This window comes from Poecilia formosa, unplaced genomic scaffold (assembly GCF_000485575.1).
Source record: "Poecilia formosa unplaced genomic scaffold, Poecilia_formosa-5.1.2 Scaffold125, whole genome shotgun sequence".
In the NCBI taxonomy this organism is placed as follows: Eukaryota; Metazoa; Chordata; class Actinopteri; order Cyprinodontiformes; family Poeciliidae; genus Poecilia; species Poecilia formosa.
The window spans coordinates 18,690-42,448 of record NW_006800064.1 but is presented as its reverse complement, the minus strand read 5'-3'; the positions used below and the strand labels follow the sequence as shown (position 1 = coordinate 42,448).

Here is a 23,759-nt window from a genome sequence, read left to right as displayed (position 1 = left end):
CTCTGATGGCAGATAATGGAGGCACCTGTGAGGACGACCTATGTAGCAGATCCCAGCATCGGCAGCGGCCTCCCTCTGCTTCAATCAGTCCTTTGTGGTTGATTTCCATGCTTTAGTTTCAGTTCCAGCAACTTTAGCCAGTGATATACTTATAATGTCCACAACTCATTTTTTTTTTACAAGATACTGGTGTTTAGAGGAAGAAAATGGAGCATTGGGACATTAAACAATATTCTTTTCCCCATTTTGTGTCAGTCGTCTGTTTTTAATATCAATGCACTGAAGCCTCAGCAGCCTGATAAGCATTTAGGGAATGATGACCAATTTGCTTAGAATGAGTAATTGAAGTAAGTTGTTTTGATACAGTCAAATGGTGTTCCTGAGATAACTTTGATTTACCAACTTTCATTATAAATTAAATTTGACAGAAGTGAATTGGAACGCATGTAACCAAATTTGAATCTGTTTCTACGACTGGACTTATGTACTTCTGTATCTAAATGCGATCTGTTTGTCTTTTGAAGTGTCTTGAGATTACACCAGGCCACGCTACGACAGCATACTTTTCATATTTAATAGAAGAGGATAGGAATAATCCAAAGTTTATTTTTGGTGCAGCTGCCAAACTCATAGGTTCTGTTGAGCCATCCGTCCCAGCAACTCTCAGCAGAAATGGTCTTAAGGGATTCTACAAAAATAAAATTGATTAAACGATTGTCGGCCTCCTATCGAGTGATAATTTTATCCCCAGTAAAGAGAGGTAGCACTGAATGTAAGTGTGAACCTGATCTGTGTTTGGACTGTTTTCATTTAGTTGCGCTTTCTGACTTATCCCAAATATCAGCTTCTCCCAAACCTTCAACTTGCATGTCAGATCTAATGAAAAACCAAACTGAATTCATTAATAATTACTTAATTAAAGAACTTCAAAGTTTTCCTTCATTGAATTCGAAAAGACACCACCTGTTTTGTTAAAAAGAGAAAAAAAAAGAATAGGGAGGCAACTAGAGAATCAAACCTCATCCGATATTTGGAGGTAAAAATAAAAAAATAAAAAAATAAATAATGTTTTCTACTCCTTAAAGTGAGTTTTGGGTTTTGCTTAAGGCTCTGCTCCAACAGAAAACCATCAAGGAAGCTTTTCTGGAGGCCTTCTAATCAAATTCCAAATAATCTCACTACGTTTCCTTCTCTCGAACGACAAACCTCTTCACCTCTTCTCCAAGGCAAAGCCCAGACCATCCAACTCTCATTTCAGCCTCGTTTATCCTGAACCTGGTACTTTCAGTCCTGATCCGGCTCTCATAACTACAGCCCAGGCTTAGGATGCAGATGGATCAGTAAATTCAGAGCTTAGCGTTTCACAGTCCGTCTTCACAACCAAATACCGGCGTAAAGCCCTTACAGCTCCAGGCAAGACCCGATCAATCTTTCCGTCTCCTGCTCCATCCATTGCACTCAAATTAGAAGGAACCTGTTTAGCTTGGTAAATACAATTATCCAGTTCTGTTGTCTCCTGAGGCTGAGTGAAAGCCAATAAACCAGATTATGAATTACAAGGTTATGTTTTCTGTACAATGAGTGGCTTTCAAGACGCAGCCTGAATCAACCCTTGATTTCGACCTTTCACTTCTCATTTAGATAAAATGGATTTCGTTTAGACAAACTAAACCATTTCAAAACAATAAGCTCACCTCTCGAAATGGGGACACTGTGTGCATTAAGACACGAGACAAAGTTAGTCTTAGACGTCTTTGGCTTTGAACAAGTTATTAAATGAACTTCCAAAATAATTAAATACCTAACCTCAACAGAAGAACTTTTAAGTAAACTAATATTCAGATAACAGGAGGTATGTTTGACCTTAACAACTTGATTTCAATATTAACTCTCTAAATCAGAGTTATTGTTTTCCATTCAGTCTTTAGTAGATTATTGACTGAGAAATTAATCTTCATTCTAAAACTACTTGACCAGTTGCTTTGCCAGATGTCCTTTGACATTCAGGTACACATAACAAAATACTTGTTTAAAATATGAAAACTATTTTTCTTGACAGCACAAAACAATAGGAAAGTACTGTCTTTATCAAATTTCATTAAAAAAAACAACATTATCTTCGGTCTGATGGTGAGTTTAGCTGTAGATAAGAAAGGAAGGATTCTGGTTCAGTGTGCAAACATCTCTGAGCCATGTTTCCATGCACACATGAAAACATTTTAAATGTTGCCTCCAGTTACGGCTGTGATGTTTGCATGCAATTGCTTTATGTTACACCGGCCCTTATAAAAACAGAACTCATTTATCAAACAAAGCCTGCATAGCTCTCACTGAAATAAAGGATATTAAACCATAAATCAAAACTGCCGCTCTAAAGCTTTTAGGGTGTTGCTGTTATGTAAATGTATAGTTTTTTTTAAGACCCTCTAAAGGTTTTTCAACCCTTGAACTTCTACAGGTTTTCAAAAACAAAATAAACACCTCCCTGATTTGCAAAGTATTTCTTAAAAAGTTTAAAAATGGACTAGCTCCAACTCTACACCCCTGTTTGGGTTATTATAGATAAATTCATAAATATGTGAAACGCCTGCATGCTGCCGGAGGTGGATTGGTTCACCTGGCTGAGAGACTGCTGTCCACACAGGAAGTCATGTTTTTCTCAAGCTGGTTTTACATCAGCCCTGAACGATGTTGAACTGTGTAAGGATTTTAGACGCCTCTGTGGAAACACACACAACCAAAGGCCTGGAAAAAAAAGAAGTTTGGGTTTCTGAAAAAAAGGTTTTGCAGGTCAGGTAGAGGAGAGGGGCAGATGGCCAGGATGACCACCAGAGAACATTTTCTCATTCCAATCTAAAGCAGGCTTGGTAACAAAGTAATTATTTCAGGATGATAATGCATCGGTGCTCAGTGCAGACGACATTCAAACTTTTTCTCAGGAAAAAAGATCAGCTCAATAACATAGCCAGCAAATATCATATCTATCAGTGGCTAAATAAGGATGCTGCAACTCGCTTTAAGAATAATTTTGCTTTATTCATTTTATTTGACAATTTAAAGAATTTAACAGGTTTGAAAAGTGGGAGTTTGTCAAGTCATGTAGTATGATGGATTTTGATTCATAACATGTTTTATTTTCCCCCCACAAAGGTGCGCTTTCCAAACCCAGACACATTTTAATAAGCCATAATTTTAGCTTTTAACAATTTTGAGCTCCTACAAAATGTACTGAAGCAGTTTTGTTTTTTTTCACAGAATCTCACATAACTGAGACTAACTGCAAACAAAGCTGCAGCAGAAGCAAAAAATCATCCATTCGTGTTGGGGAAGCAACTTCTGTCGGTCATCAGGGTTTTAGAAAAACACTTTTGTGAGTGGTAAAGTAGGAGTGTCTGTTTATTGGCAACAGATGCTGTACTAGATGCCGTCTGCGGGGTGGACATCAAATGTAACTCGACAGGAAAAATCAGTGGAGTGTGTCAGAAATACAGAAGCAGCTGAGATACGGGAACAGAGGTGAGACTGCACGTGTGAGGGGGAACAATGAGGGAAAATACTATTCAAATATGAGGCAAATGGCTCTGTTGGATGCAGAGGAGACTCTCTTCTGTCACTCAGAAGATCTACTGTTCTGACAAGGAACACTTCATCAGGCACTCAGTTTTGTTCTGACATGCAATGCCTTGCAAAACTAACAAAAAAAACCAAACCAATCAGGGGACAAAGCAATGTGGCAGTGTGCAATGTGCATCTGTTGATTAAACGCCCGTTTATGTGCATATAAAATAACACGCACATCTTGTTTGTTTTGTCCAAGTCTGAATGTTTACTTCATTTGATCATTTCCAATGTTTGTCTGTCTCCGTTGCTTTCTCTGCCTATTTCTGTTTTTTAACTCCTGCAAAGCACTTTGTGTTACACTTGCCTGAAGGAAAAAGAAAAAAAAAAAAAAGAAAAAAGTTCACCCCATTCCCCAGTGGACGAGAAAAACCATCAGCATCAATGCAGTTCATAACGAGGAGACTGCGAGTTGAACACACCACTGTTGAAGCAAACTAAGCTACTCTGGCACAAAAGATGATATCTGTTAGACTAGAACAAACCAACAGTCCCTTCACTGAGCTCAGCTGGTAGGCGACACCTGAGTGCAAAGCAGAAACTGAGGGAAACAGCTGCACAGGAATGCTTCTGGGGGGGGGACTTTAGGGGGGTTAACTTTGGTGTCATGGCAACAGCAGGTCATTAAGCCTCATGGGAGGAGAACAGAGGTATGCTGTAACCAGGGGCAACTGAGATGTTACTGAGGTTTGTGTATTCTTGTTAAGAGAAAAAGGCTTGGGGCCTTATTACAGAACATGTCTGGATTCCCCCCTTGACCACTCCGTTGGTAAAACGCAACTAGAAAAACGGAGTAAACTTCTGGTTATGAAATGCATGTCTACATGCAGGTGAATAACAAGCTTTACCTGAGCAATAAATTCAGAGAAGTCCAACAATTGAAAGGAAAGCGATCAATAAACAGACTAAATAACGAAGAGACCTTTAGAGCAAGTTATTATGCAGATGACACATTAATTCAGACACACCCAGCAAGGCCACTGTGTTAATTATACGGCACATAAATGTCATGCCTTAAGTGCCCCTGTTGCTTTAAAGCTCACAGCAGAAGACCCCCACTCTTCCAACGAAGCACACAGACAGCGTGAACAGACAAACCACAGTGCATAGCACAGATTCAGAGTGGCGGCTCCCAGCCACCGCCGCTGCTCAATAAACACAGAAGCAAGTTGAGCTTCAGCAGCTACCGACTGGTTCCTTCCCAATATAATGTAGAGCCCATGGAGGAACAAATACGTCAGGTTTTGTTCAAAATGAGAGTCAACTCCACCTTTCGTCTGGCGGAGCTGCGTTCGCACAAGTGAAAGTCTGCTAAAGTTTCCAAACTAACATGCTCCCAATGAGAACCACCACCAATTATTAAATCATGAATTAACAAATTGATCTCAAATTTTGGAAAGGTGATTTCTGTTTCACAGTATGCAACCAGGATTACTGCCGGACCTGTAGAATCATGGAAACTCTTAAATATAACCTATTTGACAGCATGAAGTAGGCTAAAAGATATGAAGGAGCAGCAAAAAAAATAAAAAAATAAAAAATCTGAAATAATTTGAGAACAAATCAAACTATCATTCCTTCAAGAGTCTGGAAAGGGTCACAAAGACTTTTACAATGCTTTGGGACTTTGGGTTTTAAAAAAAAAATACTAGTCACTGTCCACAAATAGAGAAAATATAGAATTGTGATTCCCCCCCCCAAAAAAAACAGCATTTCAGGCAAAAAAAAAAATCTCACACAGATAATCCAACATTGTGGGTTATAATCCAGGCTTGCTTTGCTTCTTCAGGATGGAAACATGAATTCTGTCTTCTAGTAGAAAATCCTGAAGGAACGTGGATCTGGAGAACACCAGCAAGTCCGCGTCTAAGACCTATTTAATGTCTCATATTCATTCAAAGGCCAGTGGAAAGAAATTTCCATAATTCTTCTCTTGTGGGGTGGCTGTGGTGACGCAGGGGTTAAACACAACCCACAGCCATAGCAGCTTCTGAACCATTTGCAAAAGCTTCAAGGATGATTCATTTAACCATATATAAAGAATGAGAATAGTCTACAAGAGTGGTCAGACAAGCATGACTAACCTTCTCAAGAGCCTTAAGTGAGAGTTAAAGCTCTGATTTAGCGATAAGTCATAGCTGGAAAAGACTTGACTTGATGACAGCACTTATGTTTATCCAACTAAAGAAACATCCAGATAAACTTCCTATATCCTCACTGCAGAACAGAAAAATATCGGCACTAATTTTCTAATAGCAGTTGATTATTAGTTAGCAAATCTCACTGGTTGTCAAACTTGTTAGATATTGTTAATATCCAAGTATGAATGTCATTATTTAGTAGAAAATAAGTTCCTGGTTGACTGTTATCTGCTGTGGTTCATATGGAGAGTTCAAGAATTGTTCTCCACAACTCTTTTGATCGGGTCCTGATTAAACAAAAATCAATGCGATCAAAAATACACTGCATATGTCCATGTTTATAAAGAAATTAATGCAAAGATGTTGAGTACCACTAAAGGTTTCAAAACTACCACAACTTGTGCTTCTAGCACAGTTTGAGAACTGTGGATTTACAGAAGAACTCAATGAAATTATTATTAGATGCCGTTTAACTTTGGAGTGTGATATTCTTTATCATGCCTAGGATGGACTGATGCCCACAAAGGGAACCTAAACGAAGAAACAAACTGGTTGCCCTTCTGGTTGATTGAGTGTTAAACTGTCGTCCTACTATTTGGATGCTAACTAAACAGAAATCTGAACAGCTAAGGGACTGTAAACCATCAGGGTCCATTTTCCATCCTAAACCAACACTGTTATTGTGTTGAGTCATGATTCAGCCCCACCGGTGGAGAAAAAACAAAAAAACAAAAACCTTTTATAAGTCCAGCTACAGATAAAGATAAAAAAAAATAAAAAAAAATCTACTTATGACTAGAAATCTGTTCGATTCCCCATCTTTTTGTTTAATAAATACAAAAACTTCATAATACTTTTCACTCAGTGCTTCCCTTATCAACTAACCCTCGGTACACATAAACACCCACATAATAAACGGCAGCCTGCAAAATAACTCGGCGTAATCTATTCGGGGCGCAACGCCGCCCTGATCTCATCACTGCTTGTTTGTTCAGTTTCTCAAGAGGGTTTCAAGAGAGCATGTGCGTGTGAGGGGGCGAGCTGGTTGAAAAGGTCACATCAGCGAATCGATGATTGCCTCTCATATTTCCAGCAATAAAGCAGAGAATCTGATTGGACTGATTAAAGTGCTTTGTTCATGATTGCTTGTTTATACTCAATTTCTTTGGGTTTTTAGTTCTTATCTTTTCTTTTTTTTTTTCCTTGCCCAAAATTTGTTCAGCAGCAGTCTCTAGTTCAAGTACTTGAAAAATGTTTCATAAAAATGAGGGAAAGTTTAAAAGAAAGTGATAAAAGGCAGTTTTTACAAACAAAAAGAAGTCGATTTTCAGATTCTGATAGTTTAAGTTTGCTTAAAATTAAAGGGTCATTGTAGGCGAGCTGTTCTCTTATTTTTCTGTCACAGTGAGGAGAAAAGCTTAAACAGACTTTTAGAAGGAAGGTATAGATAGCTGAGAGAAGATGAGAGAACCGACAAGTCCAAATGGACTGCATTCCCACAGGCAGCTCTGATATATTTCTTCACAAATATCAATGCCAACCTCACAAGTAAAAAGTTGGCACATTTCAACTTCTTGCGTAGCAGGACTAACCGGAGTCCTTCCTAGTTTTTTTTTTTTTGTTTAGCAGCTACCTGCAAACCTAAAGAAACGGTTGAAACTCTCTCTATGCCGGGACTCAAAAGGAAGCGCACACCTTAAATATACAGCTGCTAAAACTACAGAGTCCCAAGGGCAGCCATGATGGAATATATGAGAGCTATCGTGTTGCCATGGCGATCCCCGCCTTTTCCAGAACCCGAGCAGTCGTTCTACCCAGCAGACATGTCTACAAATTAAGCTTCAATCCATAACCTCAAAATGTATTTAAAGAAAATGTCGGAAATATCTCTCTCTCTCTCTCTCTCTCTCTCTCTCTCTCTCTCAGGAAACACGTTTATTCAACTACATTTTGCAGAAGATCTGGAAGGATGATGAAAACATTTACTTCCAGGTCTGAAGAATAAAACAGACGTTATAAATAATTTGAGCAACAAATTTCAGTCTGGGTGTGTAAACGTTATGCCCTGAGGCATAAATGTCATGAAAGCCGTTAATTTTGGGCTTTAAATTATATGTTGAACCCACAAAAATGATGACACCTTTAGTGTTTTTTAATGACACTAAAGCAGTATTATTCCCACGACTATGTGCAGTGCACTAAGTACCACTTGCAGAAAAACAGACTCTCAGAATCATGCCACCACCACCATGCTTGACAGCTGGTGCAGTGCAAAAGCTTTATAATGCAAATTTGAACTTTTTGGGCAGCCCCTGCCCACATCACAATGAGACAAACCGATGAAAAATATAACAAAACTTTAAAAGATTTTGAATTATATGTAGGTAGCATTAGCTTTTTTCTAAATATTGAGCCACAGACCTTTTTTCAGTGAAAACAAGGAACTGATTTTGACCTAATCCACTGAATATCCTCTCCAGTTCCAGGTGAATATTTTTTTAAAAACTAATTTCAGCAATTCAATTTTAAAAATGAAGCTAATTCTCTGGAAACAGTGACGTGTTTCACAGATTTGTCTTTATCAATGTTATAGCTTACAGTTGATGAAAATTAAGAAAATGTCAATGTTATGAAAAAGCTACATGAAATGCAGAAAGTCTTTGGTAACACTTCATTTGAAGGGGTGTGCATAAGACTGACATGACACTGTCATAAACATGACATATCATCTGTCATGAACATAAAGAAGTCTTTATGAATGTTGTCATGAAGTGTCATTCGGTAAATAATGACACTTTTAATGCAAAGTTGCTCTAAATGTTGCACTGAAACTTCATTAAAAATGGCAACTTTGCATTAAATTATCATAATTTACAAAATTATGCAAAGTTGGTAGCAGATGTTTCATGCTTATGACAGTGTCATGTCAGTCTTATGCACACCCTTTCAAATAAAGTGTTACCAAGTCTTTTAAATTATGCTCCTGCACTGTACAATATGTGCACTTATTACTTGGTTGGGGTTTGTTTTGCATGAATTACTTTATCAGTGCAGAGTGACATGGAGGCAATCAGTCTGTGGTTCTGCTGAGGTGTTCAGTAAGTTTTGGAAATGATTTAATAGCATTTTTCAGCTTATCTCCATTGTTGGCTTCGTTTCATTTTCCTCTTGACAATAATCTATAGATTCTCACTGGGGCTTAGGTCAGACCGGTCTGCTGGCCAAATTGGTCATTAAACCAGCTACTGGCACTTTTGGCAGAGTGAGCAGGCACCAAGTCCTGGGGGGAAATGAATTAAGCATCTCCATAAAGTTTGTCAGCAGTGAACCATCACCAGCAGACATCATGGGTCTGCTCTGACAGCAGAACCTTCTCACTGGACCTGAAACAATATCGATTGTGCCTCTCTGCTTTCTTCCTCCAGAGTCTGGTTTTTAAATAAAAACAAAATTTACTTCCATCCAAAAAGAGGAAAGTGGACCACTGAGCAACAGGAGTGAACATTTTCTTCTTAATCCAGGTAAGACACTTTTGTTGTCTCTGGTTCAGGAGAAGCTTTACCCAAGGGTTGTAGTTCATGTACCGGATTCCTCCTGTGTGGTGGCTCATAAAGCGCAGCCTCAAGATTCAGGTCTTTGGATTCTTCCCTAAAGGAATGGGTTTTCCCAGCTGTAGTTACCCCAACCCCCATTTCTTGTGCACCTTCATTAACTAAACCTTTTCCTTCCATTAATTTGTTTGGATGTTGCACTAACAGCTTCTTCTGTGACAGCCTTTTGTGGTTTATCCTGTAAGTGGATAAACTTTTGTGGTTTGTCCTGTAAGCGGAGGAAATCACTCACTGTCTGCAGGAAAAAGTATCTGTAGTTTTCTTCATGACTGAATAGACCATAACAAAACATTTTTGTAACACTTTTGTGGTATTCCCATCTTCTAGAAATCAATAAACTCAGCACAAATAAGGATTCAAAATATTACTTTGTGAAATGCATCTATATCATATTAGGGTATCTTATATCCAACTAACTGAACTGACCAAAACCTTTTCTTTCTTTTTTTTTTAATGGTAGGTTTGATCCCAACATAGTGAAGGGCAGAAAACACCAGGTGAGGAAAAACGTCTTCAAAGAGCGTCTTAACGTTCGGCCTTTGATCCAAATCCAGAAGACCGGGACAGCAATCCTCCTCTATTTGCCTGCTGTCACGGTCTCTTACACAACCTGTTCAGAAACATTTTTCCACCCTTTTTCCATCACATCTGCCCTGTTAAGATGTTGACCTTTTAATCATAATTTATATTTAAGTTAGGTCAGCCTTGACTTTTCTCCACATGACGTTCACATATGCAAGTGGAGTGCCTACAAGGTCAATGACTACCTCCATATTTGACACCCCTGTTCATCTTCTTTTTGATGTTTTAATGACAATTATCACAACGGCCTCGACCTGACAGGCCGTTTCTTTCAATAATAAAAAAAGTAGCAGAGCTAACATTGTGGAAGTATCTTTGTTTTATCAGCACAAGCAGAAAATTATGGAAGAGGCGACACCAGAAATACCAGACGATATTGAATGCAAATAACTCTCTTAACAGCGCAGTAGTGCCAGTGCTATGGTACTTTTTTTTAGTTTTCTTCAGAGCTAATTTTTCAGACTTTTCTCCTTGTAACTCTAACGGAGCTGTTTTTTCCGTCCAGCTCATCTGTCTCTCTTGCCTCTGTGGGACTTGTTAGCGGCATTGTACTGTGATTAAAGACTGCAGGTAATTAGATACACATGACACCGATCTGACTGAAGACCAGCAGAACTGCCAGCAGACAAAGCTAATGTTCCAGTAGGTGAATAGTCACAGGAACATTTTTCAAAATGAAAACGAACTCTCAGCACGTTATGCAGATATCTCATTTTGACAATCACTCCAGTCATTTCAACTGACCGTTTCATGGTAATTAGCAACTCATTAGCATGAAAACACATAATGGTTTTATATTTCCAGACTATAAGTGACTCTGGAATATCAGTGGAAAAATGTCACGAAGAAGGAAAAAAAAGAAAAACATAGTCACGTTTATTTTGAAATTATCAAATGCGACAGAGATGGTTGCAATATGCGAAGCGATAACACAAAATGGCTGCAAAGTAATTCATATTCATCTCCTTGACAACTACCTGGGTGTGGAGATGTCACTGCATCCCTCACAAGCCTCTCCTGGCACCACGTTGTTTAAGAACCCATATGTGGAAACGTTCCTCCAACTCTGGCCATCTTGCTTTTAGCCAACGATTAGCTTTCCTTGTAGCTGCAGACAGCAATCCCTACTCCTTTGTTCATGTCCGTCAATATTAACATTTAAAGCAACAGTTAAAAAAAAAGGTCATAAATAGGAAAAAGAAATAAAACATGTACAAATTGAACCTGACTATAAGCCACAGGACTAGAAAAACTATGAAAAAAGCATGACAACTTTGCTGTGGAAAACGGGAAGAACAAAAATGATTTCATGACATATCTCCACACTGAAAGTCTGCCTTAAAATGAAAGGTGTACAGCACTCAGGGATTTGCTTGTCGTCGTGTCCCAATCAAACTACTCCCAAACAGCCTGAACTCAAAACTCAGTCAGCACTTTTCTGGAGCCATTAGTCCAAACTGCCAGGTTTATGAGAAGTAGATGAAGTGCCAAACCGAGGGACCAGCTGGCTGATACCAAGTGCATCTGTTAGGGAAGCTCAGACACAGCCTTACAAGCTTGTTAATTACTTCCTGGTAGTTACAATAGTGGTTCATTTAAAAAAAAAAATTGTTTTGGCATTTTAGAAGAAAACCATTTTTGACAACAATCAAAACAAGAAATATAAATAGTGAGAATGTATGTCTACCAAATTTTTAACTACTTCTGGGAAATGTCTAGAGCTCTCAGCCTTGCTATACTGTCATTCTGTTGAATAAACCAAACACTTGAAACCCATCAGCAATCTGCTCCGCCTTCACCTTTACAGCACCGGTCACCCTGACGCCTTTCCTCACTGTTCACTCAAACTTTTGCTTCCCTCCACTTGGTGTATTTACACTTGCTCTTCAAATACTGCAGAGACTGTTGCATCACTGCAGCTTCTGTTGCTTGAGTCTCTTCACCTCTGCGACTATTTTCGTCTGTTTGAAGGTTATCGTTGTGCCTACAGTCACACCCACATTCTGTTGGGTGCTGCAGTCATTTCAGCTACTTTTATAAGTCTTCTGGTTAGAAAATCTTTTATAAAATAACAGTTTTTAATAGCTTTGCTCTAATCCACAGAAGAATTAAAATGTCCAACAATGCTAACAAGGTAACTGATGATTGTATGTGATGTTTACTGTCATTGAAACTAAATCAAACGTATTAACTTTAAGCCTTTTCTGAAAAAGAGGGTGATTTGTTGAAGCAAACATGGCCTGTTTCTTAGTAAAGAAGTTACGTTTGATTATTTCCTTGTTGTGTTCACCTCATCATCACACACACAAATGCAAATGTTTCCAAAGTCCATTTCACAAACAAGACCAACAAATAAAAGCCAAGGTATCAGCTCAAGGGGTAATTTCTACTGAAGGAAGCTTTTATCCAAAAGGACAAAGAAAAATCTAGAGTTAAAAATTTGTGTAAACTCTGAGCACTTCCTGTTACCCCCGGCTATGACTTACCAGGCTGACTTCCCGTTTCAATATGGCCGCTCCTCGCATTAACAATACAAAGATGTAGTGGAATATGTGTCTGAATTCATTGTTGCATGTAGCTCCTACAAACTGTACAAATTAAAACTGGAGTTTACCTACAAAACTAAAGCTTAAAATTATGTTGAAATCGTCTACGTTAACTGGAATGCTACGTGGGTGCGACATCAAACCCAACTCAGAGTTCTGATTTCTGAGGTAACTGGAACGCAGCATAACTCAGCACATCACACAAAACCCACAGAATGAGTACCGATGACTAACTGCAGCAGAAAGTTGATATCGACTTTCAAATTAGGTCAGCAGAAAACTGAGATTTATGACTCTTCAGGACATAGTTGTCTTCAAAACCTGGCAAAAAAAAAAAAAAAAAAAAAAAAATGCAGTTTGAGCACAGACACTGTCCCATATCTAGAGCAATAGAGGCTAGTAGGTTAAAAGGGGATTTTGTTGATGCAAAAAAAAATGACTCATATAATTAAAGAAAGAGATGTTCCACTGAGAATCTCCCTTAACAATTCAATAAGGGTGTTTTCACGCGTGATAGACTGGTAGACTCGGTTCAATTTGGGACCAAAATTACTACTGTTGACGAATTTTCAGTTGGTGCAGTTCTCTTTCACACTGCACTGTGTCAAACAGTCCAAACTGGTTGAAAAACCTGTTCACCTCCTCGCCTGTGGGGGCGATGAACCAAGAACTACTAAAGGAATTGACACAAAAACCTCAGAAGAAGACCAGCGCAACTTCCTTCTTCACAAAATGTAAACAAAAATGGAGTAGCGTCAGATTTTAGTGGTAGTAGGATTTCTTTTTTGTCTCTGGAAAAAGACCACGAGCCATGCATTGTGTCATAGTTCGCTTCCTGCTTTTGGTCTCTGGTCCGCTTGTATCCGTACGCATTTGAACCACACCAGAGTTCACTCCAGCCGAACAGAAACCTAGGTTTTTAGGTGGCTTGTGTGTGAATGCACAAGAGAGCCAGAGTTCGCTTGTGCATTCACACCTCCCCAAACAAAAACTGGACTTTCTAGACAAACAAACTAGAGTTAGATTAAAGCGGACTAAACAGGGCTGGTGTGAATGCAGCTTTAGACTTTTTCAATGAGATACAATGAGCCAGACTGTGAAGAAATCCAAAGCACAAATCATCCAGAAATTAAAGCCAAAGGAGGATGGTCAGTTTCATTCATGTAACTGTGCATGTTGTGTCGACAACCAGGGACAAACAGGCCTCCCTCAACTCAGCTGGCCTTCTGTCTTTATGTCACACACTGAGGTGATAATTAGTAGATGGCTGAAATACACAAATGAGAGGAAAGCAGCTTAAAAAATATTAAATGTGCACATATATAGATATCAGGTTTGCCGCTGAACTGGACCAGGTAGGGATGATTCACCTGCACAGCTGTTTTCATTGATTGTCTTGTCAGACTGTTTCCAGCTGACACAGACAACTGGAAGTTGCTTTTATTATTATCATACAGTTTGGAGAAATCATTTTGGAGCACTGTTTTATGCTCTTAATGGACTTCTTTTTTTTTTTAACAGCAGTTGAACTTCCAGAAGAGGAAATGAACTATAAAAATTATTTTACGGCATTAAATTAGGCTAAAGTTTTTCATCAACAGCTTTTAGACAGATTAAATGTCTAAATGCTGAACTTGAGTATACATTTATATTTAAAGACAGAAATGTTGATAAAAAGAAAGTTTTGGTAAATATTTTTCCCGAAAGATGAAGCAGACACCACAACACATCTGACATTTAATCTGTCATTTCTTGCAATTAAATATTTTATCATGCCCCTTTTTTAACATTTAGATAAGTATTTTGATGTGCTCATTTGCATTTTCATTTCCAGATTTTCAGAAGAAGTTAACTGAATTGACATTTGGAGAGACGCTGAACACACACACACACAAAACCTCAAGGATGAACTTTATCCATCTTTCATTTTCCCCATAGTGCAACTCCTTAATATCAAAGTCTTGATGGATAAACAGGTTTCAGTGTGTCCTTGAAACATTCAGACATCTAATCAGTCACAATGACCTGACTCCCAAGACTCGCTGCAAATGAAATGATGAAATGATAAAAAAAAAACAATCTCGTAAAGAAATAAAAACAATGTTACATACTGCAATAAACTAAAATAGGCTGGTACTCCAGCTTAAAAAAGCATCAACTCAGATAAAATGTCATTATATAGTCACAAAGTTTTAATTAAGTAATTTACAAAAAAAAACAAAGTAGAATGTATAACCTAATGTGAAGATGATGTCAGCGATTACAGAAAACGTGTTGTTGTTGCAGCTGCTGCCACTTGTTCGTACTGTGAACTACAATGCTGTAAAATGATGCAACTATTTCAAAGACTGACTGGTTACATAAAAACTCCACCAGCTGCATAAAAATGTGTGCCAGACGTACGCTGTATTACAAGTCTAAGCATAAGTCTATAACCGAGCAACGTTGAGCATTTATTCCACAACGACATATTTGCTGGTTGTATTTCTGATCGACATGAACACACACACACGCACACACACTCCTCGGTTTGGAGTTTCAGCAGCCTAGAGTTACGCAGAGTGAATGTGAAGCCAGACTTTGACCAAGTGCACCTGAATTCTCACCCCGACACATGATACTGGCTCTTACTCCCTCGCTCATCTTTATCTCCTCGCCATCTTACCCCTACAACTCTCTTTTTTTTTAACAAACTCTCCTCTCCCTGTTAGCATCTCCCTTCCCTCACACTCTCTCATTAAAACAGTTCCCCGGTCCTCACCCAGGAGAGAAGAGCACAAGGGTAAAAATAGCTCTTCCTCGGCTCATGTTCACTGACTCCCCCCTCCCCTCCAGCCTGCATACTATGCATCAAATAACAGCTTTTCCCTGTAATAACCATCATCGTATCTCACCAAGGCTCTTTTGCTATCTGATGCTACAGCAATCCCTCGCAAACACATACTTGCATCTGCCTTTTTAAAGACTTTTTTTCTTTTTTTTCACCTGGAACTGAGTTGCTGAAACACCCCGAGAGGCTGCTATCAAAAAGTCTCACACAACCCGACAGCTCGTTTGTGAGAGCTCCTTATGCAAGAGGCCGGCTCTCAGAAAATGTGATCAGCGGGATTGAAAATGTGTCCTGACTAACGTTCTGTATCAGAGAAGTTGGTAATTAGGTGCAGGCATTTAAAATGTTGTGAGTTGGAGATGCAGAAGCACAATCACATCAAACCCCCCGGCGAGATGGGAGTGTCATCCACAGCAAGGATGACAAAAGGGGGGGAATAATTTCTGTTTGCCGAACTTCAAGCAGCGTGCTTCCACCGAGACAGATGACTACGACCAATTATACCCTCCCGGTTGGACACAGATATGTTATTTAGAGATAAATCTTGGGGATCTGTGCAGCAAAAGGAAAGAATTCCATCCACACTTGCAAAATCAAACACGTATTTAAAGAATAAATGACCATCTGGCTGCAGTAAAACGCTTTTTCTGGGGTTTAGTGAATAGAGGAACAAGAAAGAAGAGGTTGAAAAAAGGGATAAAAACAGGATGGGCAGGAAAAGAAGAGACACTATCACATGCCAAAGGATATAAACAAGCTGCTTGCTGGCAAAACTGTACAAAAAACACCCTCTGAAAACCCTCCAGTGTCCCTGGATGCAAAGATAAATGATAGGACGATGCTGCAGCAGCTCCCCCAGCAGACAGTTTTCACCAACCAAAAAAATCACGTGACAGAACTGAAGCAGAACCCATTTCCCTCTCTCTTTGCTTTGTCAAAAAAAGCCAGGCATTCTGTCAGTTTCTATAAGTTATTCTTGATTGACAATCTCAGAAGGTCAATAAGGTTCTTCTTTTAAGCTTAGATGCTTTTTCATCAGTTTGCATCCAGTTTCTCAAACAGTGTGTGCAATAAACTATGGAGGAAATAGTGTAAAAGTGTAAAATCCGGACTTAAAGAGAATAGAAAATGATCCAGCATTAATCTGAGATGCATCAACCTTTACTTGATAAGCAAGTTTTTAGTTAAACTGCAGTAGGCAACTTTTATTTAAAAAAATGTTTTTGATATATTTGTTAAAACTGTCACCAAGTCCTGACAGTATAATTTGAAACAATCTGTGAAAATTGTGATCTTCTCTGTGGACTGTCAATCAAGCTCATGTAAGCGCATCCACACCCTAACCGTTGCTCTCCGCTGCAGTTCAGTTACTACCCCAGCTGTGAATGCGCATGCTAGTAAGCATGGTCAATAATGAAAGTAAGTAAACAGATTTCCTTGTCAGATGCCAGCGCAAGTACACATGGATTTAATTCTGAAAACTAAGTCAAGTTTTCTCACGTCGCAGTACGAGAGTCTGTCAATGTAGACGAAGTGGGAGAGCAACGGACAGAATAACATTTGAAATTTGAGAGCTACAGTATATTATATGACACCAATCATCCCTTTTTTTTTTTTTTATAGGCAATCTTGTGCAATCACAAATTTTCCACACACACTTCTCTGAGCACCGCTGGAGTTTGAAGTGAAACAGAGACACATGCAGTTTAAATCTGGTGCTAGGTCATTTCTCTGGAAAGCTTGAGTTTATAACACTCTGTGGGGGGAGTTTGAGCAGTGCATACACAAATCTGCCTGATTGACTTCGCTAAGAGCCTCTTCCTGACTTTGAGCGGTGTATTTCTGCAGATGGCTGTAGGACCACAGGGAGGAACCAGAGGAGCTGGTTTTCAGAGATCATCAGTCTCATGTTATACTGTCAGGACAAAGTCACATTTCTAACACATTTTTATAAATTTACCTACAGCAGCTTTAATTGCTCTTTGGGAAACAAGTGAAAGGTTCATAGAGAAACGTCTAAAGAGTTTCATAAAACTGCATTAAGTCATAATCTTGATGATAAGGCAGACATTGGTCTTTTAATCATACAAACCACTTCTTAATATTTTAACATTTTAGAAATGTTTGCCTTTATAAAATATAATTTGAGTTTTCATGCTATTTTGTTGCTTGGGAACATTTCTAAAATATGTGAAACACAAAATTCAAACACATTTCCAACTGCATTTCTTAACTTTAAATAGAAAACCACCAGAATCCAACATTGGCAAGTGTGTTTTGTTTTATAGCTGACGAAAATAAATGACTAGTTTACAATTTTACTCACCATCTTTGTCGGCTCTTCTGAATATCTGTGGACAGAAGATAAGAGAGGAAAGTTAGTCGGAGAGAAAACTGTGGTGAATATTGTGCTAAATACAAATGCGTCAATTTTAAACCACTTTTTGCAGTGAATACTCATAGATTGCTACCAAAACAGTCCTAAACCACCTAGACATCAACTCCAATAGACCCCTGAAGTTGTGTTAAGCTATCTGACACTAATATGTCAGGAGAGAAAAGTTCTCTAGGATATGAGATGCTTGACTGGATTGTCATCTAGAGAATTTGGAGGCCACATCAAACCCTCAACTTACCATTCCTCAAACTATTCCTGACTGGCTTTGGTTTTGTGGTAGGTTGCTTTATACCCTGCCTGTTACCTTCCTATGCAATTTCTCTCGATTCACTATTCGCTTCACTGCACAGTCTAGGTTTTCTCCCACTGACTTGGATTCCCTCTGGTAGATTTTCTACCGAGCCAATCAGAGAACAGAAAGACAAGTTGTGAACGATGACGATAAGTTTCTGCACTGTTTTAGAATTGTAGTCTGTCTGTAGTTTTATCAACGGCAATGGAGAAAGTGAATGAAGCCATTCAGTCTGTGTTATCCAAATATTCTAAATATCTTCCTCTTTCACCTCGGCACTTCTCGGTTCACAGTGGAAGATGGTTGTTTATAGCGCAGGCAATTTTCAAAGAGCTTCTTAGTGCGGAACTGGCGCGTTCCATACATCACGGCCAAACGTTAGAGATTAGGTAAAATTTTAAACTTAAGCAGAGTCTAAACCTCCAGGAAGCAATCGTTTCTCAGTAGCCAAGGCTTCAGACTCTCTGTATGAAGGGAAGCATGGAACAAGGGACTGGATTTACCAAGACTACGTTATTCTGTTGAAAGAGGCCACAGAGTGCAAGATATCCATTGAATCAACATGGCTCCGCATCCAGATAGATGGCAGTACTGATGGTTTCCCCAACATAACATCCCCCATAGTACCACACTCCCTCTGCCTGATTGTTTTCTAATAATGTAACTTTATACCATTTGTTCCCCTTAAAACATGTTAATTTAAAAGCAAAAATTCCAAGTTATATTCAATTCAAATTCCTGATGGTAGCTTTACAGCATGCACGAGCTGTGCAGTGCAAAGAATAACAATGTATATTCTAAGACAATTATTAACTGTACTGTGCAATTATTAACTGTTTTCTTCTAAAAACAAGTTTTCTTGAGCAGAAAGAGTTCACAAAACTGAACTGAAATAGTGTATGAATAGGTAGCTAACTAATTAGAGCTCATGAAAACAAAATATGTATGTTAGAGCTGTTTAGAAAGAGAAATACTTCAAACACCAATTGGTAAACACAGGCAACTGTTATTACCTTGAAAGCCACCCAAGAGGAAATCCTTTTTATTGCAATGTTAACAGAATACTTAAATTCTACTGAGTGGAAATAAAGCCAATAAGAAAACATGTAGCAGGTCATCAATCAACCAATTAGTGTTTATTTTTTTAATTTGACTCCGTCAGAAGGCCTGAAAGGAGGCAGCTGCTTATTAGCATATGAGAAACTCTTAGACTTGAAGTTCATGAGCATAAAACACTCACCAGACAAATTCACTGACCTACAGCTGACTGATTATGTACTGTGTGCGGGTGGTGCACCACATTAAGCTAATTTATAGCTTCAGCCAAGGATTCCTCCCACTGTGGAACTGAAAATGTCAGAACGGCTACTTTCATCAGTGTTTTCTGAGAGCCATATGAAGTGTACCTGCTGAGGAGTGCAGCAGAATAACGAACAGGAGGGCAGACGGAAAGACAAAGTGAGCGGCAGCAAAGGGCAAGCTAAGAAAAAGAGCAGTCGAAAATAAAATCGAGGCATCGCAACAAACCAGATCATCATTAACTGTTCCTTTAAAATAAATAAAAGGTTTCATACACATTTTTCATGTCAAAGTTCAAATTTTCAAACTCAATTTTCCAGAATTATCAGTAATTTTTAGGCCATTTTAAAAGTTCACTATGAATACATGGTTTATCTTTTACAGTGCTAAATCTTTAAACAGGAAATTTGCACAAAGTAGGGATGAAGGAAGAGAAGATGGAAGGAAGGAAGACAGGAGGAAATAAAAGAAGAAAGTATTTACCTACATTGATACTTTTCAAACCTCATTTTCTTTTTCATTCTTTATCTAGACCTGAAAAATCTCAAATCAGATGTCAAACTTTTACACACTGCAGGACCATGATGGGACGTTTAAGAGTAATTTATGTTTAATCTGATGCGAATAATTCAGCTTTGTTATTTCTATTTTTTAAAGGTTTTTTTTATGGCAGTAGTGGCTGTAATTCATAGGCAAGAAGAAGAGCAGAGACAGCAGAGGTAGACATACAGCAAATAGTGCAGGACCAACAGCTTTGAGGACTGTAGTCTCTGCATGGTGCTCTGCCACTGAGCCATGTGGTTTAAATGTTGGGATGTAAAAATGTATTTTTAGTGCAGAATATTTGATGATTTAAGCTAAATTCCCAAATCATTGGGATTTCGTGGTAGATTGGGATAAAATTTTACATATTAAAATGTTTTAATCTTTGTCAAATAAGTAAATGAAGGACATTGTTCCTTATAAATTAAAGTTTTTACATACTTTGAGTCATATCCATTTATTCAAGCATTCTGCAACCACTTGATCCATGCAGGCAGGATGAGTGGCGTAAGAAGGCGTATTACCTGGATAGTCCATCAGGGCAACACAAAGACAAACAAGTCAAACAACCACGAATACACACACACTCAGGACTTAGTGTGTGTGTAAATCAAGTAAATTAAATACTCTCACCACTCTCATGATAGTCTTTACAAAATACTAGAAAACTATTTTCTGACGCAAAACAACAACAATTAGAGTTTATATTTTGCGTCATTATTACATGGGAGCTAATTATGACACTTTGGCATCGCACAATTAGTATTTCTAAAATTAAGAGGTAGATTTTTTTCAACCACAAGGCCAAAGCGAAGCTCATTACCACTGAGCAGAGCCACACTCCAAACGACAAGCTGCTCTGCATTGTTCTGCTGCCCGGCTGCACCCCGGGGCGCACTCAGCTCCACAGAAAGCAGTCAGATCTGGAGCTGTTTAAAGGCAGAGATGCTTTGGATGGAGGGAGAAAAGTGTTGTAGTGAGGAGGTGGCATGTGTTTGTGAAAAGTTACAATGGAGACACAGAAAAACTGCAGAAAAAGACATGTAGAAATTGGAGACGGCAGCAAAAGGAAGGCAGAAGGGAAATTGATGCATCTTCTAACCCTACTAATAACAAATGCTTCTGATGAGAGAGGGATGATTGGAAGTGGGGAAAAGATGAAAGGAATTTCAGAAACAGTAAGAATGGTACAAAGGGTTAAGAAGAAGATTGAGGATAAATGCAGCAAAAAAAAAAAGAAGAAAAACCACCAAGGAAGCAGGTTTAATGAGGAGAAATGCTGCATGAAGCTGTGGGCAAACGGACCCACAAGGAAACTACTTTGGTGTGAGACTTTGCCATGATAATAATGTTGGGAGTCTATAGTATGGGAAAATGGCAGAACAATTAGCATTTCAGAAGTAAAGGTGATGCAGAAAACTGGAGAATAAATGTCACAGAATGAATTCAAACTGAGTGTCAGCAGCTGCCATGCTCAGATCAATAAAATTAAACTAAATACTGAATAAATACATTATTAAAAATTGGAAATAGCTACAACACACAAGAAAAAAGACATGAAATATTTCGGTCTGTTATGCCTCTTTAAGAGTTTCACTTTCTGAAATGAGTGACTTTAAATATTAAACTTTTTCACAGTATTGTAATGTTTTGAGTTGCACCTTTAGGTTCACAATGAAAACCTAAACAGAGCAAAGTGTTTGTAGCTAGAATGTGTGTGGCTCCCAGCCAAGGAACAAATGCAGAACACTGTAATTGGAGCTCAAATCCAAGAGCTGAAAACGAGGCAGTGTTGTTAAAAAGGTCAGAATTACTTGAGGAGCAGTGAAATATATTGTGGATATATTTCACTGTAATTCCATTGCAGTCTTGTAATGTAATTACAAGACTTTTTGCAGTCTTGTAACACAAGACTGCAAAAAGTCTGTTATAAAAAGAGATGCCTCTTTTTGTGTCATGTTATTACACGTTTTTGAAGGAAAATAATTCACCGATTGTAGACTTCAACCAGCTATGAACCATAAAGTTATTTTATCTTCCTGGCAGGTTTACGCTGCACGTAGTTCCAGAGGATTAAAAAAATGGAATCAGAAAAATGTAATTTGGCTGTACTGATAAGTTCACCGTATTGATAAGTTCACCGGAGGTACGTCTGTGCCGTCAACATGTTTAACAACTAAATTAAAGGTTAAAATAAACATTGATGGTGGCTGCTTTGACAAAAGTGTCTGCCATTAGTTGTTTTTTTCTTTTCTTTGGGTTTAAGGCTAAATCATCCGAAACCGTTTGTTATTCGGGTTACTGAGTAAAAGGATGCAGGCTGAAATCAAACTGGCACTGCCTTCAGAACATGTCGGTGCGTAAGTGCGCAGCGCGCTCTGGATGTCTTCATCCACCCACCCATCCATCCGCCCCAATCTGCAGCTTCATACTCACATCCAGGATAACCGAGATGCCTCTCCGTGGCTCCGGGGCGAAGAACTGCTCCTGAGCCACGGCCACCTCCTCCTTGCTGGAGGCGTACTCCCGGCTGGAGATGTTCTTGTTGTCGCTCATTTTGGTGACGATCCAGCGGACGAGCCCGTCGATTCCACCGGGCTGGGCGCCGCTGTTTCCGGACTGCGCTGCCGTCGCGGACTCGCTGTCCTGACAGGCTACGGGTTTCGGCTGCTCGCGGCTTTCCTGGGCTCTAAGTTTGGCTTGTTCTTTGTTCAGCAGTTTGTGGACCCCGTCCCTACAGTAACGCGCTGCCTGCTCACACATCCTTTTGCTGCGGAGCGCTCATGCTGCGCTCTATGGGGGTGAGAGAGAAGCTCCCACCCCCTTCTGCCCCCCCACCCATCCAACACTTCCCCTGTTACATCACCCACCCCAAAACACACCCATCCAGCTGCTATATCCCACATCTTAATAAAATCAAATGTGTATGTGTGTGGAGAACGTATTTATTGGTAATTTAAGTCACAACAAATCACTTCATCTACCCGTGAAGCAACAATAAACTCCTACGAGACTCATCTCTAAAAGCAATAACTTGAGCAGGCGGATTGCAACTGATTTGGGTATGATTAAAAGTATATTTCAAATTAATCCATTTAAAAAAAAATAAAACGTGTTTTAAATAGATTAGTTATACATAGCCTGACACGTAGCATTGCTGTCGATTCTTCTGACAATTCTGCCTTACAGCTAATAAAAGCTCCTTTCAGATGAAAGAAAATTCCTATAGAAATTAAAGTCACAAAGGCTGGACAAAGAGCAGAGACACAAAAAGTGCACCACACTAGTGTTAAGTGCATATGATGTACAGTACAGATGTCTCAGTAGTTTGAGACTCATGTATTTAAACCCCCTTTATTAAGAGTTGGAAATATATCACTCTCTGTATTACCTAATATTCTAGTTTATTGCAATACACCTGCTAGGTCTGGTAAAAAGAAATACGTTTTTTTGTTGCCTTTTTTGTTTGTTTTTTTTATAGTTTTAAATGCGTCTAAATGTTTGCCATAATGTAAATTGGCATGACTGAAACATCCTGTTTAAGACAAAAGTTTGAGAAACCAGCAGAAGTTCAATAACAGACTAAAATGGTTAAAAGGTGCCATCAGGAATCTTTGATAAATGTTTTAAATAAATTGCTAAATGTTAAAACTGTAAGTTCCTTACTTAATTTTGTTGGACTTTATAGTTTTAATATACTTCATGTATGCATAGCTCTTACTATATTGCAGTAACTTGTGTTTTATGCAGGAAAAGGTAAATGAACAGATAATTACTCTCAAGATAATAAACATCGATTACAATGGTCCCCATGGATTCATTAAGTTTACAAGTTGATATTAAATGTGTTTTAGTTATTTAGCAGGAATTTCTCCTCGAGATTCCATGTTTTCTGAGGA

General features: G+C 38.8%; 1 protein-coding gene across 2 annotated transcripts in view; it reads right to left on the bottom strand.

Moving 5' to 3' along the window:
- necab2 (N-terminal EF-hand calcium binding protein 2) overlaps positions 1-22,689 on the bottom strand; it is a 117,628-nt gene extending 94,939 nt beyond the window's left edge. For both annotated transcript variants that reach the window (XM_007561316.2, XM_016676048.1), the window contains exons 1-2: positions 22,297-22,689; positions 17,655-17,679 (exon numbers count right to left, since the gene is read on the bottom strand). In XM_007561316.2, coding sequence (XP_007561378.1) covers positions 17,655-17,679; positions 22,297-22,623 — 352 coding nt within the window. In that variant the 5' untranslated portion in view covers positions 22,624-22,689. The remainder of the gene's footprint in view (positions 1-17,654; positions 17,680-22,296) is intronic.
- Positions 22,690-23,759: the final 1,070 nt, after the last annotated feature.